This window comes from Schistocerca gregaria, chromosome 7 (genome assembly GCF_023897955.1).
Source record: "Schistocerca gregaria isolate iqSchGreg1 chromosome 7, iqSchGreg1.2, whole genome shotgun sequence".
NCBI lineage: Eukaryota > Metazoa > Arthropoda > Insecta > Orthoptera > Acrididae > Schistocerca > Schistocerca gregaria.
This window is the reverse complement of record NC_064926.1, coordinates 272,405,929-272,419,569: the sequence shown is the minus strand read 5'-3', so window position 1 is coordinate 272,419,569 and position 13,641 is coordinate 272,405,929. Positions and strand designations below refer to the sequence as shown.

At 44.9% G+C, this 13,641-nt stretch overlaps 1 protein-coding gene across 1 annotated transcript in view; it reads right to left on the bottom strand.

Annotated features, from left to right (window-relative positions):
• LOC126281972 (uncharacterized) overlaps positions 1-13,641 on the bottom strand; it is a 76,494-nt gene that overhangs the window by 48,050 nt on the left and 14,803 nt on the right. The window contains exon 3 of the mRNA XM_049981348.1: positions 6,033-6,307. Within this exon, the coding sequence (XP_049837305.1) occupies positions 6,033-6,307 (275 nt within the window). The remainder of the gene's footprint in view (positions 1-6,032; positions 6,308-13,641) is intronic.

Sequence of the window (13,641 nt, the reverse complement as noted above, 5' to 3'; positions counted from 1 at the left end):
AACACTTGCCATGGAGTAGCTGCATTACTAGTCTGAGATGCATAAGCTGAATGTCAACATATGACTGAGAGAGAGGTGGTCTGGGCCCAACCCTATAAGCCATCCAGCTGGTAGAGTGCACTATGGAGATGCTGCATGCAAATCTGAGAGTGGAGGCCTCCGCTGGTGCTAATGTCTTGCAACTTCTGTGCTGCGCCATACACCTGCGTGCACAGATTGCGGATGTGGAGCAGAGTGGTGCTGATTCCCCAGGCAAGAAGTGGATGGCAGCAATGTGGAGATGGTGCCCACATCCATGGAGGCCTGAGAGGAGAGCAGCTACTGGTCAGCAAAGACCTCGGAATATGGGCAAAAGTGGCCTGCACATTCAGCACCATAATGCCCCCGTGTAAGCACAGGATGACAGGACTGGCAATGAGCAGTCCAAGCCAGGATCCATGGCGATGTCTAGTGGCAGTGTGGAAGGTGGAGGCGACTCCACTGCAGGCTGAGGCCCCACAAGAGGCATTAAACTAGCAAGAGGTGCGTCAACTGGCTAGGGGGTACTGGAACCGCTGCCAGAGGCTGTGATGTCTTAGGCTCACTGGGCGGCACTGACACAGGTGCAAACAGAGGCTGGGACGTTGGCAGATATGCACCACCCAGCAACTGGGGTATCAATGAAAGGCGGTGGTGCAGCTGTGGTAGGTGGGTGGGTGCCTACCCTGACTCGGAGCTGACTTTGATGGTGCCATACCTCCCAGTCAGCCATGTGGAGAGAGTAGACACGATGACTGTTTTGACACACGATGGTCACAGTAAGTGGCAGGGTTGCTGACCAAAACCACACACCCAGACTGTCGTCCCTGGTGGAAAGTGCAGTGCAGTGGAACATGACAGTGGGCAAGATCCCGGATGGAAGAGGTGCAGCAGCATTCACAGCTGGTATCCATGGAGAAGCTTGGCAGGGCTATGGGAACCAATAGGAGTCACCTGGTGGGCTGTTAGTAAAAACAGTAATGCCTCCTCAGTGGGAAAGTCCTGCAGATATTTTTTAATGTGGGTCTTACAAGTGCAAACCACACCCTTGGCTTCCTTGTTAGAGTGGAGGTGAAAGTGAGGGGATTGAGCATGGCCAATTCCCAGCCACACACAGGAATCACAAAATGCATGGTACAGGAACTGAAGTCCATTGTCAGAAATGAGAGTAATCGGGAGGCCTTCGATATAAATTTTTTTTTAAAGAGCCTGAATGGTAGTTTTGGTAGTAGCTGAGGAGCATAGCACTATGTATGGAAATCACAAAAACACGTCAATGACAATCAGTTAAAATTTATTCAGAAATGGACTCACAAACTTCACATGGATGTGTTCCTAGGGCTGGGTTGCTGGACGCTATGAGGAAAATGAAGCCTTGGGAGCCGCCTATTAACTAGGGCACTTGGAACACACAACTGCCAAATGCTCCAGCTTCCGGTCAATGCGGACCAGTACCCATGTAAGCAAACCAAGGCTTTGGTGCCGGAAACACCCCAGTGACACTCATGCAACAGCTGTAAGAACACCTGCTGCAAACTTCTAGGAATGTCCACCCTGGGAGATGCGTTGCCTGTGAAGAGGTGTGGCCTTGGCAACCCAGGTACTAATGATTAGAAAGCTGTCTGTCGCTTGGCATGAGGCAATTTCCAAATGAACACAAACAAGCTCCTCTAAATCAAACTTGGGGTCTGGACTGATGGGCAGCCTGGATAAAGCATCCGTGTCGGCATGGCGCCCAGTGGGGCACAAGTGGATGTCGTAATGGTAGTTGGAGAGGAACAAGGCCCACCACTGCAACCTCTGGAATTTGGTGTTGTAAAAGAACACATGAAATTTGGTGATCACGTGCACAATACCCAGAACCGCATCCTTGACCTGAGAGTATTGGGCCTGTGCTGAATTGAGAGTTTTTGATGCAGACACCAGTGGCTGCTCGCTGCTCCGAGCCACCTGCATTCCAATGAGTGATGACTGTCCCAACACCTTACTGTGCGGCATCCACAGCCAAAACCAATGGTTTTTTATGACCAAAAGTAGCTGGACACGATGCTGACTTGAGGCAGTCTTTCCACTTGGTTAAGACCCGGTCATACACCAGAGACCAGACAAAGGAAGCTTCCTTGTGGAGAAGAAGATACGGAGGGCACGCAATGGTGGATGGCCCGGTACTGAACTGGTGGTAACTTGTAATTTTACCCAAGAAAGCCTGCAGTTTGTGCAATGATGAGGGATGTGACATGTCCATTATGGCCTTGGCCAGACTCGCCAGGGGTTGGATACCCTGCCACAATATGGTGTGGCCCAGATAATCCAGAGAGAGTTGAAAAAAAATTAGACTTCTGTAGAATGCAACAACCCATGGCCCGAAATTATTCAAAAAGGGTCCGGAGATAGTGCGGGAGATCACTTGTAGTATGTCCGGTTATGATGACGTCATGCAGGTAGTTGAAACAGTTCGGAATACTGAATGTGACCTGTTCCAGGTAGTAATGAAAAATTGCAGGGGCACTTGCCATGACAAACTTTAACCACTGGTATTGATACAGACCTAAAGGCTTATTAAGAGCCAGGATACACTTGGAGTCCTCATCCTGGGGTAACTGGTGATTTGCTTCAAAAAGATCAAGTGTGGAGAAGAACTGACTCCTGACTAAGCATGTAAACAGCTCTTCCAGACATGGCAAAGGGTATGTGTTAATCACAACCTGTGAATTAACAGTGACCTTAAAATCAATGAAAAGTCACAGTTTACTAGAGGGTTTCATCATGATAACAAGGGACATGGGAATCACAAACCCCGAGAGATGCGAGCCAGTCCAACTCCACCCTGACTTGTGCATGGGGCACTATCGGAATCTGCAAAGCACGAACAAATCTAGTACGAGCAAACTGCTTCAAGATAATGTGGGCTTTAAAGTATGTGGAACACGCAAGGCCTTCTGCAAAAATATCCTGAAATTCGGAGCACAGAGATTTCAATGACTGATAGGGGACGTCGGCAGATACCAACTGTATGGATTTCATGATTGGAAAGCCAAAGGCCTGAAAGGCATCAAACCCGAAAAGGTTTGCTGAACCAGCACCATGAACAGTAAGAAAGGTAATAGACCGAGTTACTGATATATAGATAATGTCCGCTGTGAATAACCAAACAATGGGAAGTGCTGTTTACTATATCCCTAATGTGTCTGTTTACTGGCAACAGCAAAGCAGAGCAGAGATCTGAATATGTTTGAGCATTAAGCAGGGAAACGTGTTTTAAGCTGCCATGAGAGAACCGAAACATTAATGAAAAGCTTGTTGGACTTCTGATCGGGAACTGGCCTGACAATAACACTTCCTGAATATTCATTTCCATATTCTCTGACACTGCATTCTGCACCACTGAGTGCAGACTACAACAATGTGGCCTTTTTTTATGACACTTATGACAGATGGCCCAAAAGATGTTGTGTGTACCAAGACGCACACAATGGCAATAAGGAGCAATGGATGGAATGCTGTTTATGTGCTGCGCTGAGGCCAACAGATTGGTCAGATTGCACAGCTGCTTAGTCGTAATTCCTGGAGGCAGTGGACGTAGCTGGGGCACCTAGCACCACCGTGATGTCACATCACACTTCCAGCTGTCGACCAGGGGTATCTGAGACCTCATAACGCTACGTTCTGGACAACACCTCAACGATGGATGTGCTTTCTAATTGGAGGGGCTATTGCCGGACTTCCTTATCTGAGGCAGAGCGGATTATAACGTCACAAACAATGGCAGCCACATATGCCTCTTTTGACTGGGCACGACAAAATGGCAGTTGCAACTAAGAAGAGTCATGGTCCAGGTATGATAAGCCTGATGGGACTATTTCTTGCACTGGTAGAATTCAACCCTAGCAGCCATGACGTGCATTTGACATCATTAATAGGAAAGCAACAATGTACATAAATTGTCAAAAGAAAATGAAGAAGGCTTCTGCAAAGGAGCCAACACCATGACAAAAACAATGCCTGACATACCTCCACATCCATACTGTCGAAGGCATGGAAATGTTGCTGCAGGTGGCATTTGTACATTTTCCAATTTTCTGACGCCTTGTCAACAGTGGGAATAGAGAAGGAGATATAGTGAGAGACAAAGGGAGAGATAACAACGCTGCCACAGCATGTAAGAAGTTCTGTCTGTTGTTGCACCAATGTTTGAAGCAGAAATTTCACAAAAAGAAAAATGTCACAGTCAAACATGAAAAGCAACCACACCATGAAACACGTGAGAAATGACCCTATTTGTTGCCTACGTGTTCTGACTACAAAAACAAACAGATAACAACACAAACAACACTTTATTACTTCAAGAATACTGGTACAGGAAAACTCTTGCCACATAGTGGCTGTGTTACTAGTCTGGGATACATTGGCTGAATGCCAACATATGACAGAGAGAGGTCAGCTGGGCCTGACTATAAGCCATCAGCTGGCCAGTATGGTGAACTATGGAGAGGCTGTATTTGCATCTGAGAGTGGAGGCATCTTCCAGAGCTAGTATCTTGTGATGTCTGTCAAGTGCCTTACATGGATCATGGATGTGGAATCGTACACGAGTTACTACAGAAAGGAGTTTAGGGATGGTGAAACCACGAGTAGGCCATCTGGTGGTTGATACCCACACCTCATCACAGAACATAGACTTAGGAGACCTACTTGCCTGTAATGCAGGTTAGGCAGCAATTTGTGGCAAATCTGGTGCTGGCACAAGTGTTTCAACACACACTGTTGAACATGAGGTTCCACTTCAGATGACCCCTTGGTTGGTTGGTTGGTTGGTTGGTTTGGGGAAGGAGACCAGACAGCGAGGTCATCGATCTCATTGGATTAAGGAATTACAGGGAAGGAAGTCGGCCGTGCCCTTTCACAGGAATCATCCCGGCATTTGCCTGGAGTGATTTAGGGAAATCACGGAAAACCGAAATCAGGATGGCCGGACGCGGGATTGAACCGTCGTCCTCCCGAATGGGAGTCCAGTGTGCTAAACACTGCGCCACCTTGGTCGGTAGATGGCCCCTTGAGTATGTGCACAATTTGGCACAACAATATTATCAATCATGATTACAATGGGCACGAGATCATAAAGATTAGACCATGAATCAATGGAAACATATCTTCTGACCAGACAAATCATGTTTATTGCTACACTAGATTGATGGCCATGCCTGTATACATTGTCATTCACGTGAAATATTTGGTCAAAACATGCAATGCACTACAGATGCAGGCTGTTGGGGGTAGTATTAAGCAATGGGGTATATTTTCCTGGACTTCCATGAGACTTGTAGCAATCTGAGGCACCATAACAGCTGTGAACTATGAACATTATTGCAGATTTCCTGTACCCCTTCATACTGTATTCTTCCCTACCAGTAATGGCATCCTCCAGCAGAATAACAGTACCTGTTGTTTGAACACTAAATGAACTCACATTGAAGTGTTGGCACACCACTTCACCTTATCTGAACCTGATGAATGCTTCTGGGTTGTTACCAGGCACCTCAGCTCTGAGTCTTCAAACCACCAGTCCATGAGGTAAATCGTCTGCACAGACACTTGGTACCACATATCTCTGGAAACTTATGAAGGATCCCTGTATAACTGCATTTCTAAGGTGGAACAACATTCTATTAAGCAGATGGTCTCAAGGTTTTGGCTCATCTTTATATGTGGCACCTTAAGCAAGGAGATGTTCGTGTGGGGAGGGGGGGGGGGGGGGGGGAGTTTTTCGGTACAGTCAAGTTTAAGAATTCTGTGGTTTTACTCTATGACACTGCAATGAGAATCTGTCAGTTGAGTCAAGCATTACGCTGAATTTATGAACAATTTAAATTTAAATTCACAGTGTTAATTTGATAAATATCATGCAAATCTGACTTACAATATTGCAGAGGTAGAAGATTTCATTAATGAACACTTTGTTTTTAACATGATGTAGGTTTTATAATATTTAAGTGTAAGTGAACAACGATAATTACCATATTCGACTAGTTATTCCCAGTCCAACCACAGCAGCCCACCAGTTATGTCCAAGTTCCATGCGAGCTCTAAGATACTTTCCTGCTTCTACGCACTGGGAAATTATATAGCACCACAACTGCCCAAAGCTTTGAGTTCGTACAAGTAAATACTGAAGCATTTGGCGGGATGGGACATACTGGTCTGGGTCACTTGGGTCTGGGACACACTCACAGAAATTCACATACGCTGAATGAAGGTTCAATGAGAGATACTTCAACAAGCCCCTGTTCACCTGGGAACAGAATTTATAACACATGAGTTGCTAAAACGAAGTAAAAAAAAAGCTATTATAGCCACTAAAAATGAAATATTATTAAGAGAAGATAGTAAAAAAAAAAGAAAAAAAAAGTCTGGTGACACACCTAACATGCACTCCTAACACCCGTGATAAACTAAAAGCAAATCAACAAACAAATACTTCTGACAATATTATGAAATGGATAGATTGCTACTCACCATATATTGGAGATGTTGAGTTGCAGTCAGGTACAACAGAGAGACTGCCAAGCATGTAATCTTTTGACCAAAAACCCTTCTTCTGAAACAGTCAACACACATACACGCACACAACTCAAGCACACATGACCAGTGTGGCCGGTGGCAGTCAGACAGTGGTGTGCGTGTTTTCTGACTATTCCAGAAGAAAAACTTTTGGCCAAAAGCAGTCTTTCCATTGTGCCTGTCTGTGACTCAACATCTTCTCTATATAGCAAGTAGCAATTTATCCTTTTCATAATACAAATACTTCTGCTATGAAAGTGATAACAGATGTAAGAAATACAAAAACTGTTAAAAATTTTACTTTCAAAACCTGTGTAACATTATTTGTGGTTAATTGGTCCTTATGGAAAATGTAATGTGGAGCAATACTACTTAATCCAAACTACTACATGTCCTATTGCATCGTGATCATGTTCTATGTGAATGGCTATCCAGAGCACATCCCTATTAGGAAACATTGCCTTTCCTACCCTCAGATTGGTTTAAAGTTGAGAACATGACCTAGAATAGCTTGACACCAGATTGGTGGCATTAGTTTGGGCAACGAGGTCACTCTGAGCAGGAGTGTGCACTGAGAGAGACATGTACATAGTGCATTTTCTTTCTAATTGGATTGCGTATAAGCACTGCATTGTGACTGTAACAATGTGGAGTGGCACAAATTGCACCATGACAACAAAAATATTGTGACATCCCTGCAAAATATGGGGTCATTCAGAAAACTCAGTGAATAATAGATCCCCATTCCAGTTATAATGCATGTAATAAACAGACCTATGATTATGTGAGAGGGACACAACTACACAAGATGAAAGGTGAGTGGACAGAAATTTTGCAATAGTAGCTGAAGTGTAGACATTAAACAGAAATGCCCACATAAACTGTCAGGCCATTACAAAGATTATGTTTTTGGAAGTAATTATGAGTGGAGATGGTGCATCAGCTTCCAATAAAATGGTGATTCCAGGGAACAAGATTATTCAGGAGTCAATTACCAAAGCTATCCTGGATCTCAGGTGAAAGACAACAAAGGATGTTAGTGTGAGATGACAATATGTTGCATTCTAGGAGGAAAAATAGCTAATCACTGACTACATTACAAAAATTTTGCATGGTTGAGCATAAATGTGACATTGAAAACATACCAACAATTACTTCACACTGAGGACTGTTATAACATGATGCTTCCATATGTATGACTGAGTCCTAATTGCTGTGTTGCTATTATCAATACTAACCCATACTGTACCTCTAGAACAGGAGCAACATGCTGAAATTCAGACGGACCTAATTAATAACTTTTGAAAGGTAACTGCAGTGTTTATGAAACACAACAACTGCATCTTAGCAACATTTTGATCCTATAATTGTTTCATATCACTTGCAGGATTTTAGAATCACACAATATCTTTTAAAGAAATATCATGGAATTTCAAATTTAATCTAAAGATAATTAATTTTATTACACTGCTTCCTTCTCTTAGTAAGTTGATTTTAGGCATTCCTCCAAAAAAATGTCATTCTTTTCATAAATTTAAGTATTATTCTTCATTTCCAATAAATAAATTCCACAACTGTGTAAGAAATGTAGTCAGAAACTCAAAATAGATTCACAGTAAAAAATTAAAAATATTATGATGAACCGGATGGAGTACAGACTTTGTGGTTTCACATGTGAGTTCTTTTGAAGAATCTAGGGTTTTCAGAAGTCTGTGTGAACGATGACTATACAACAATACACCTACCATGAATGATTTTGCAGGAGAGATGAATGTATGGCTGACATGACTGGTAGAAAATCAGCAAAAGTTTACAGCACACAATCATTGCAGCTCTCACTGAAAGCAATGCAGGTTGTCATTGAGGTACTGCCCTTACTGGATGGTATAATAAGCCCATATGCTGAGAACTCTGTTCACTGGGAAAGCCTATAGACTGCCAATAGTTGTCTCTGAAATCAGTGAAGTTACATAAATGGGGCAGTAAATTACAAAAATAGCATCATTACGGGAAGAGTAGTGGTTTTTTACGACATGCATTCAAGTTCTAAGGTCTCCGATTTTTTTTCTCCGGACTGGAAAGAGATAGAAACATGCAAATTGTCTTAAAATGAGGCTGCGTTCATTGTCAATACGTCCCAGAGATGGCAGCACCGGACGGCAGATGGAATTTTACCGCCAGCGGCGACAATAAGAAATGTTTTAAATACTTAAAACGGCGACGTTTTCCTTACTTGAACAGTGTGCACTTGTTTTCTGAATTTGCGTCGTATGAAACCAATTGATATTCATCGACAGTTGAAGGAGACATGTGGTGATGGAGTTATGGATGTGTCGAAAGTGCGTTCGTGGGTGCGACAGTTTAATGAAGGCAGAACATCGTGTGACAACAAACCGAAACAACCTCGGGCTCGCACAAGCCGGTCTGATGACATGATCGAGAAAGTGGAGAGAATTGTTTTGAGGGATCGTCGAATGGCTGTTGAACAGATCGCCTCCAGAGTTGGCATTTCTGTGGGTTCTGTGCACACAATCCTGTATGACGACCTGAAAATGCGAAAAGTGTCACCCAGGTGGGTGCCACGAATGCTGACGGACGACAGCATGACAGCCCGTGTGGCATGTTGCCAAGCAATGTTGACGCGCAACGACAGCATGAATGGGACTTTCTTTTCGTCGGTTGTGACAATGGATGAGACGTGGATGCCATTTTTCAATCCAGAAACAAAGCGCCAGTCAGCTCAATGGAAGCACACAGATTCACCGCCACCAAAAAAATTTCGGGTAACCGCCAGTGCTGAAAAAATGATGGTGTCCATGTTCTGGGACAGCGAGGGTGTAATCCTTACCCATTGTGTTCCAAAGGGCACTACGGTAACAGGTGCATCCTACAAAAAATGTTTTGAAGAACAAATTCCTTCCTGCACTGCAACAAAAACATTCGGGAAGGGCTGCGTGTGTGCTGTTTCACCAAGACAACGCACCCGCACATCGAGCTAACGTTACGCAACAGTCTTCATGATAACAACTTTGAAGTGATTTCTCATGCTCCCTACTCACCTGACCTACTCCTCGTAGTGACTTTTGGCTTTTTCCAACAATGAAAGACACTCTCCGTGACCGCACATTTACCAGCCGTGCTGCTATTGCCTCAGCGATTTTCCAGTGGTCAAAACAGACTCCTAAAGAAGCCTTCGCCGCTGCCATGGAATCATGGCGTCACTGTTGTGAAAAATGTGTACGTCTGCAGGGCAATTACGTCAAGAAGTAACGCCAGTTTCATTGATTTCAGGTGAGTAGTTAATTAGAAAAAAAAATCGGAGGCCTTAGAACTTGAATGCACCTCATAAGTTGGTATGTTTAAAGTAGCATGATGCTGGAATTTGAGAGAGGGATACACTGGAAGTTGAGAGAGGGATATGCTCTGGGATGTAGCCTGACAGTACTGAGGGGTTGTGTCAGAAGTGATTGAGAAGAGCAAGGTGGTCGGGTGGGGAAGGGTGTGATGGAGGGAAGGAAGGGAAATGACTGGGAAGGAGAGAGAACAGTGATGTGGCATCGCTGAGCCCACCCTGACGCAAACTGGTAGGTTGATGTTGCACACAATGAGGTGGAAAGAAAGACTATAGGGAAGGAGGTGGAGCATAGAACAGCAGAAGAGGGAGACCACACAGAGAAAAGTGTGAGTGTAGATTAATGGTAAAGTGAGAGGTCAGGTATGCAACAGAGGTAGGAGTAATTTTGGGCAACCCACCTATGAGATCAATATATGTACATTAATGACAGCTACCATCTATGTAATTCACAAAAGCTACATACCTATTCTATTCCATATCGTCTCTCCTGCCCAGCTGTCAGCCTCCTTTCCCTTCGCCCCACCCTGCCTCCTTTCTTTTCACTCAACACAACACTTTGTCCTGGTCAAATGGTAACACCAAGATAATCCAGTCAGTGAGGACAATGTAGTTGTGCATTAGTGTGTGTGTGTGTGTGTGTGTGTGTGTGTGTGTGTGTGTGTGTGAAGAAAATCTTTTTACAAAACACTCAGGATTTTTTACAGTCTTGTTTATGTGACTATTGAACATTATACACCTAACCTATATGTTGAGCAATTACCGTCCTTTGTTTCATTGTTTCAGTATACAGTAAATTGCAAGTAATTCCCATATCTGTGGAAACAATCCCCAGGCTGTGGATAAGCCATATGTCCACAACATCCTTTCTTCCAGGAGTGCTAGCCCCACAAGCATGTAGCAGAACTCCTGCAAAATTTTGAAGGTTAGAGATGAGGTAATGGCAGAAGTGAAACTGTGTGGGCAGATCATGAGTCACAATCGGATAGCTCAGTTGGCAAAGCACTTGCCTGTGAAAGAAAATGCAACCAGTTTTGAGTCCCAGTCTGGTACACAGTTGTAATGAGCCAGGATGTTTAATTTCCATATTGCCTGCAGTGGCAACCTCTGCCTTTTAATGTACAGTATATTTACTAATTTATTATGTCAAAGATAAAAGTGGCCTCCACGTCAATAAAGAATACATTCACAGTCACACAAAAACATAATTTTATTTAAAACCAATACTTTTAAAAATCAAAACATATGCTGAAAATTGCTCTGAAGAATTTTCTGGTGAACTGCACCCACATTTTCTGGTGTGTGAGCACATTTTGGAATTTTTTACGACTCGTTCATAACAGATCCTGTGTGATACGGTTTTTGGACTAAATGTTGCATCACACTCTTTGCTAGCACTTCAGCACCACTGAACTTCTCATCAAACAAGTGACCACACCATTTCCATGACTTTGTTGTCGCGTAAATTTCCACAGTGAACACCAACCTCTCTTCTGTGAGTACCATTATCTCCTTTGCACTGCTCCACTCCCATTGACACAGCCCATGCCATATTCTGAACCAGTGCAGATCATGTGGCAGGTGAAAACGTGGTGTATGTGCCACAGGGTGTGGTTATAAGCATACATTCACATCCAATCATATCCACTCGTCCAGGCCACTTTTATTTGCCCCACGCACTATAATTGTAAATTCAGATTAATGTAAAACCCAATCAGATAAACCATCAGGACACAGTCATATTTTCATCAAGGAAATGTATCAATTTGTACACCAATCCATGCATTCCACATTCTGCTCTCTCTGTCTAAGGACAATATACACTCCTGGAAATTGAAATAAGAACACCGTGAATTCATTGTCCCAGGAAGGGGAAACTTTATTGACACATTCCTGGGGTCAGATACATCACATGATCACACTGACAGAACCACAGGCACATAGACACAGGCAACAGAGCATGCACAATGTCGGCACTAGTACAGTGTATATCCACCTTCGCAGCAATGCAGGCTGCTATTCTCCCATGGAGACGATCGTAGAGATGCTGGATGTAGTCCTGTGGAACGGCTTGCCATGCCATTTCCACCTGGCGCCTCAGTTGGACCAGCGTTCGTGCTGGACGTGCAGACCGCGTGAGATGACGCTTCATCCAGTTCCAAACATGCTCAACGGGGGAACATGCTCAACGGGGGACAGATCAGGAGATCTTGCTGGCCAGGGTAGTTGACTTACACCTTCTAGAGCACGTTGGGTGGCACGGGATACATGCGGACATGCATTGTCCTGTTGGAACAGCAAGTTCCCTTGCCGGTCTAGGAATGGTAGAACGATGGGTTTGATGACGGTTTGGATGTACCGTGCACTATTCAGTGTCCCCTCGACTATCACCAGAGGTGTACGGCCAGTGTAGGCGATCGCTCCCCACACCATGATGCCGGGTGTTGGCCCTGCGTGCCTCGGTCGTATGCAGTCCTGATTGTGGCACTCACCTGCACGGCGCCAAACACGCATACGACCATCATTGGCACCAAGTCAGAAGCGACTCTCATTGCTGAAGACGACACGTCTCCATTCGTCCCTCCATTCACGCCTGTCGCGACACCACTGGAGGCAGGCTGCACAATGTTTGGGCGTGAGCGGAAGACGGCCTAATGGTGTGCGGGACCGTAGCCCAGCTTCATGGAGATGGTTGCGAATGGTCCTCGCCGATACCCCAGGAGCAACAGTGTCCCTAATTTGTTGGGAAGTGGCGGTGCTGTCCCCTACGGCACTGCGTAGGATCCTACGGTCTTGGCGTGCATCCGTGCGTCACTGCGGTCCGGTCCCAGGTCGACGGGCACGTGCACCTTCCGCCGACCACTGGCGACAACATCGATGTACTGTGGAGACCTCATGCCCCACGTGTTGAGCAATTCGGCGGTACGTCCACCCAGCCTCCCGCATGCCCACTATACGCCCTCGCTCAAAGTCCGTCAACTGCACATACGGTTCATGTTCATGCTGTCGCGGCATGCTACCAGTGTTAAAGACTGCGATGGAGCTCCGTATGCCACTGCAAACTGGCTGACACTGACGGCGGCGGTGCACAAATGCTGCGCAGCTAGCGCCATTCGAAGGCCAACACCGCAGTTCCTGGTGTGTCCGCTGTGCCGTGCGTGTGATCATTGCTTGTACAGCCCTCTCGCAGTGTCCGGAGCAAGTATGGTGGGTCTGACACACCGGTGTCAATGTGTTCTTTTTTCCATTTCCAGGAGTGTAGTTTAGTCAATCCATCGCAGGAAGACATTGTTAGCAGCCTCCAGAGATAGCAGATCAGATGAGCATATTGGTATCTTGTCTCAGGTCACCAGCTGGATTTTACACTGATAAACCATGAGGCATACTTTCATAGATAATAGTGTTAACAGTGTGGGTTACTCTTCTCTCAATCTTGTTGCTGTATACGCACCTAGTATACTGAATGAACAATCTATGTTTTCCTGGATCTGATTACTGTCAGTTGTTATGTGGAACTGCTCTTGTACAGCTAGTGACATTTACAAGCAGTGAACACAAACGTTAGAGGCTTCAGTTCAGCCTGATACAATGGTCAACTTCATGTTTTCATTCGTACCTGTGGCTTTGCTGTACGGGGGGAGGGGGGGGGGGGGGGGGTGAAGCTGGTGTCAGGTTTGACATCAATGGGATGAAGAGGATTGAATACAACTTTG